This window comes from Cynoglossus semilaevis, chromosome 9, assembly GCF_000523025.1.
Source record: "Cynoglossus semilaevis isolate Cse_v1.0 chromosome 9, Cse_v1.0, whole genome shotgun sequence".
Lineage (NCBI taxonomy): Eukaryota > Metazoa > Chordata > Actinopteri > Pleuronectiformes > Cynoglossidae > Cynoglossus > Cynoglossus semilaevis.
Genome location: NC_024315.1, coordinates 13,932,890 through 13,938,524, shown reverse-complemented (window position 1 = coordinate 13,938,524; position 5,635 = coordinate 13,932,890). Strand labels below are relative to the sequence as shown.

At 40.7% G+C, this 5,635-nt stretch overlaps 2 protein-coding genes across 2 annotated transcripts in view; one reads left to right on the top strand and one right to left on the bottom strand.

Moving 5' to 3' along the window:
- Positions 1-541, top strand: part of col17a1a (collagen, type XVII, alpha 1a) — a 19,767-nt gene extending 19,226 nt beyond the window's left edge. The window contains exon 54 of the mRNA XM_025058485.1: positions 482-541. Within this exon, the coding sequence (XP_024914253.1) occupies positions 482-541 (60 nt within the window). The remainder of the gene's footprint in view (positions 1-481) is intronic.
- Positions 542-1,372: 831 nt separating this feature from the next.
- slkb (STE20-like kinase b) overlaps positions 1,373-5,635 on the bottom strand; it is a 14,639-nt gene continuing 10,376 nt past the window's right edge. Inside the window, 10 exon segments of the mRNA XM_008317361.3 lie at positions 1,373-1,882; positions 2,414-2,527; positions 2,625-2,750; positions 2,829-3,020; positions 3,315-3,439; positions 3,561-3,690; positions 3,864-4,043; positions 4,502-4,625; positions 5,202-5,332; positions 5,415-5,635. The exon segment at positions 5,415-5,635 is cut by the window's right edge and continues 18 nt beyond it. Of these exon segments, the coding sequence (XP_008315583.1) occupies positions 1,736-1,882; positions 2,414-2,527; positions 2,625-2,750; positions 2,829-3,020; positions 3,315-3,439; positions 3,561-3,690; positions 3,864-4,043; positions 4,502-4,625; positions 5,202-5,332; positions 5,415-5,635 (1,490 nt within the window). The 3' untranslated portion in view covers positions 1,373-1,735.

Here is a 5,635-nt window from a genome sequence, read left to right as displayed (position 1 = left end):
ACAGACCGGAGGTCATGTGTTCTTTACACCAAGGGTTCTTGGTGTAAATACCCAAGCGGTTTCTGGAGAAAGACTTTAACAATGTTGTTGTTTTTTTACTTGTCTGTCCTCAACATTTCCTGTACTTCTTTTGGGGAAATCAGGGATTAAATCACATAATCTGGGGTCCGTGTAGGATTTTTCAATGAGGTTTTCAAGTGAGGGACTGGATGAAAGGTGACATTTCTGTATCAGTGAAGATTAAACACAAACATGTGACCAAGGAAAACATTTATTTACAGTTTACAATACACACAGAGACTAAAAACTATATAATAGTTTTTTATGGACGTAATGAATTTGATTGTGTTGGAGTTTTATAAAAAAATCTGTTTGCACAAAAAGTGCACAACTGAGGAAAGAGTAGCAACGGAGCCACATTGTGGTCGATATCTGCAGAGAACATTTAGAAAAAGGTGCATATTGCACTCCTTTAAAGCAGACATCAAGAGTTGGCGGGCGGGCGACCCCTAAGGATCTGCCGAAGTACTGCATGCGGTAGTGAATTTAATTGGTTTCTGCCCAAATGTATCCACTAATTTTAAAATACGTGAACGTGAATTGACACATAATAGCAACAGTAAAATGGAGGCAGATGATGAGACCTTACTCACCACATCAGACCACTCTGGCACTGAACCCCATTTATATAAAGCACTTCTGTTTTCACTGTCAGAGAACTGTTTTCCCTATGGAGGCAGCCATGTTGGATCATTGTTTGTCAGGTGATTGGTGATCAACTTTCCTCCATAGAGTAGCATTAAAGACGATTCCAGGGAATTACAAATTTTCCAATCACAGGTCAGAATAAACTAAACGAATTAGTTAATATTTTGCTGGTCTGATTGAACATGTTTGTTTTTCTTTTGCCAGAATAATAATAATAAAAAATCAATATAATTTTTTGTTGTGCTGTTTGTCTGAAAGTATATAAATTTTTGTTGTGCTGTTTGTCTGAAAGTAATGTTTGTGACAGTGTTGAAATGCTTTCTAAAAATGTTTTCCTGCGCTCTCCTGCTACAGTGACTCAAACCGTAAATAACTTTCTCACCTGGTTCCTGACTGTTTCCTGACTCTTCTTCATTTTTAACTGCTGGCTGTCGCCCCCTGCTGTACACTGAGGTGTGAAGGTCTTTAACAGGAAGTTGAATCCTGGAAAAACTGATATTTATATAAAGTCCTCCAGTTTACGTTGACATCAACACACAGGACAAGACTCGAACTCACAACCTACCACTGACACACACAAGACAAGATCTGACAAAAACCCAGCATAATATTAAAACAGTTAAGGTTGTGTTAAAAAGGTTTCATTAAAAATTAACACTACTTCTACAATTCTACCTTGTTATTTATTTCATTTACTTCCAAATTTAGTGGCAATACAATTCTGTCACTTGTGCAAAAGACTAAATGAGAGAAGATTCGAGCAGCAAAGTTGTTTGGATTTAAAAGAAATCTACAGGCACATCATCTGTTTTTTAATTAAAAAACAGAGAGCACCTCCATAAAACACTACAGTTTAGCTTGTCCTTCATTAATCTCATTTGAAAAACCACAGTATAAGAGTAAAAACATCATAACAGCTGGAGAAAGTAACAGTCGGAGGATGAAGCAGCTTCACTTTTACCGTCCTCAGGATGTCACAGTGTCTGTCTGTGTGTATGTACAAGACCTGGAGGTTTCCTCTCTGTTGTCAGAACCCAGTGGAGTGGACACTAGGGATTGGATAGAACCTTGTGATGCGGCTCTGGGTGGAGGGGTTGAGGCACTCGGACTCTCCGCTCATCTTGAAGAACACTTCCTGTTCCTGCAGTTTCCGGGCAAACTCTTCCTCCAGAGCCTGTAGTTGACAGGAGAAACAATGAACTCCAAGTGATAACGTCACCTGATTCGCTGCTATCGCCAGTGATGGAACATTTTTTCCATTAACTTAAAAATATATATATTTTTTTTTTCAGCATAAGGATCACCTTCTCTCACTAAAGTCCATGAAGAAAACCTTAGTTGTACATTCAGAACATTCCATAATTGTCCATCCACCAGTGCTTCCCCCTGGTGGTAAAACTGTGTCACTCTATGACTGTGGTTCGGATTCATCTCAGTGACACAAACTCAACAAAAACTCCTTGTATATCTCAACAGCTCTGATTGATTGATAGCCTTCATCAATCTGTCCAAATACTACATACATTGTATAGTATATAAATACTATATAAATTATTATGCTCCGTTTTACTACTGCAAGGTTTACACACAATAACCAAGGGTTGTAAAAAAAAAAAGTAAAAATTCCTCATTTATTATTTTAAAATAAATCCTGGCACCGCAGCAGAGTTCGTGGTCCTGGCAGTAAAAAAGGTTCACCCTTCACCTTCTTCCTTGGTCGCAGCTTCTCCCTCCACTCCTTCAGCTCAACACTGTGCTCCTCGTCCAACTCCTTTAATTTCTGGGTCTCATGTTCAATAAGCAGGTGGCACTTTTCATTCTACAGCCCACAAAAAGAGGAGGTTGATGTTTAAAATGGATCTTCTGAGACATTCAGAACTTCTTGAAGTCTTTAAGTGTGTGTGTTTCAGGTTGACCTGCAGCTGTTGAAGCTCCCTGATGTTGGCGTCACATTGCAGCTGCAGGTCTCTCATCTGGTTCTCGTGTTTCTGGAGCTGGTGGAGCCTTTCGTTCTTCTGTCTCTTCTCCTCCTGCACTGCAAACTACACCACAGGGATGCTCAGGGTCAGACGTCAGCACAAAATCTCTGGCTTCACTTCCACTTGTGTCACAACTTGTACCTGTTTGACCTTCTCCCTCTCCTGCTCAGGGGTGATGACAGCACTGGTGATTCGTAGGCTCTTCTTGAACATGGCCATTCGTGTCTTGGCTTCACTCCGCTGGATCTTAGGAAGCCTGGTTTTCTCCTGCGCCTGTTTGTTCTTCAGTTCCTCGATGAGACGCTGGTTGTAGCGATGCATCTGCTCCATCTCCTGTAAAGGTGCAGACAGACAGAGGTCAAAGGATTGTAGGTTTGGATGTCTCTATGCCACAGGTGGGCAAACTATTTGCACAAAAAATCTGACCGATGGGATGGCTTAGTATTGGCTGGATGTAGAGTTTTTGGGTAAAATTACATGAATAAAATATACAAGATTAAAGTTAAACTATATTTTTAAAGAGAATTTGGCACATTTTGTCTGTCCATGCAGTGGATTAATTGAAATGACACTCAATTCATTTCAATGCATGAAAGAAATGAGAAACGGATGAGAACGGTCCTGTACCTTCTCGTGTCTCTTGAGCAGCTGATGTCTCTGCATGAAGTACTGGTCTTTGAGCTGCTGCTTAAACAACTGGTGCTTCTCCTGCAGATGGCGCTCTTCCAGCTCCCACATAGCAGCTTCTCTGGCTGAAGGCAAATGCACACACACAGACAAATGAATATTAAGGTATTGTTTTTTTACTGTTTACTTGATTAGCTGTGAATGTTGTGACTCTGAGTGAAGCTCCACTAAAACTAATCCACTTGCCTCGCAGAAGCTGCTGCTTGTGGTTGAGGCAGTCTCTCTCGATGGTGGCCAGCTCATGTTTGTGCTGCTGGATGATCTTCTTCAGAGCGCTGTCCAAATCGAGCTGCTGCTTTTGGACAAACTCATGTTCCTGAGGATGGGTTATGTAATAATGTCAGAGTAACTGACTAGAGCAAATGCAGGTTATATACATGTACATTTTCAGAGAGAAATATTGATCAGCATGGCTGGTGGTGATACACACTGACTGAAACACACAACCAGACAAAGTTCACAACTGAACTCTACCAGCCGACTCCTGACCTCTTTCTTGCGGTTCTTCAGCATGTTCTGGTGCTTGGACAGCTCCTTCTCCTGCTCGCCTTTGATCCGTTTGGCCTCGTCTCTCAGATGGTTGGTGTGTTCCTGCTCCAGCCTCTCGATCGTCTGCTTCTGTTGACGCTCCAGATTCTCCACCTCCTGGTCGTACTGACGCCTCTTGCTCTGATGTTCGCAGAGAATCATTCTTATGTTAGTAAAATGAGTTAGTCGGTCAGAACTGCTAGCTATAGGTAAGAGATTATGTTAACAAAAAAAACTATCTCCTCTTATTTAAAGTCAAACTTGGTTTAATAGCAGGTCACAACCAATGTTGCAGCTACCTACTGTACCAGTGAGTGTGTAGTCTCATTGTGTGACTAGTGACCCTTTTGAGATAACGCAGCCTACTCCTTATGTCTTGGTTCACAATTATTATTTTTTTATTTCGACTGATGCAAATTATCATGCATTTGTATCAATATTTAATCCAATTACGATTCATTGTTACAGTACGTCCCTAATTACAGCATCTATGTTTGTCGACTCATGGACTATAGTTTTTTTTCCTCTTCTGCTGTTTTTCCTCTTTTGCCGTGACAGGTTTAAAATCTATGGACAGAAAGTTTTTGTCAACAACTCACTGCAGTCTCTTGTTCAAAGCGGCGGTAGATCTGTTCCTTCTGCTGCTGCAGCTTGTTGCTGAGCTGCTGCTGTGCCCTTTGCTCCTCCTTCTGCAGTAGACGCAGCTCTCTCAGCTCCTGTCGCCTGGAAGGTGAAGAGAGAAGCCAAATGAACAACAATATAACAAAGAGGAGAAAGACATTGGCTGACCAGATTCACAATAATAATTAAATACATTTACGGGTTTTGAAGTCATATTGATTGTTCAGGTTTTTATCAAATATGAATATTTGACCCAATATTTTCAACTTAACACAGATAAGTACAAATGCCCCAGCAATTATAATCATTTCAATTTTGGCTCTAAACCCCATCATCTGGTCTATGAAATGAATACATTACAGTCTTAACCTGGACTGTTGTAGCTAATGTTAGCTCTGGGGTCTGTACAAGGACTGTTGTAACTAATGTTAGCTCTGTTAGAAACATCTTTTCAGGTGATAATGTGGGCTGTTCAATATTCCAAGCAAAGCAATGAGATCACCCTATACTTATTGTTTATCTTCTTCTTCTAGCTGAGTTTAGCATCCCCTACAGGCTGAAATGTGATGTGACTGGTGTGCCAGGAATTTAAAAATTTGATTAAAAGATTTGATTAATAGAAATGCCCAAATTGTAGTCTGAGACTTCGTGAAGAGATTATCAAAGTAGTGTAGATACCTGAGGAATCTCATCTCTTCGTTCTTTGTATCGTTGTCAGTGATGATCTTGGATGTCGTCACACTAACTTCAACTCCATCCACCATGAATTTACGGGTCTTTTTTAGTGTCTTCTTTTGACGTTTGGTATCCTAAAATAAAAAAATATTTTTTCTCAAGAGCACTGCACATTTTCTGCTCTCTCAGTGAGAGGAAACCACAAGTCTTTCTCACCTGTACGGAGACCGTTCCAGGCACTTTAGTTTTGGACAGGAAGCTGGAGATGGACAGGTTGAGTTCCAAGCTGCTGTTCTCTTTGTCATCCTTTGCCTTGTCTGCAACCTTCTTCTCATCTTCTCCGTTTGTTTTATTCATTCCTTTGACCTCCTCTCCATTTTCTTTGGAGTCATCTCGGTATTGCTCTGGCAGTATCAACGTCACCTTTAGATGTTTGT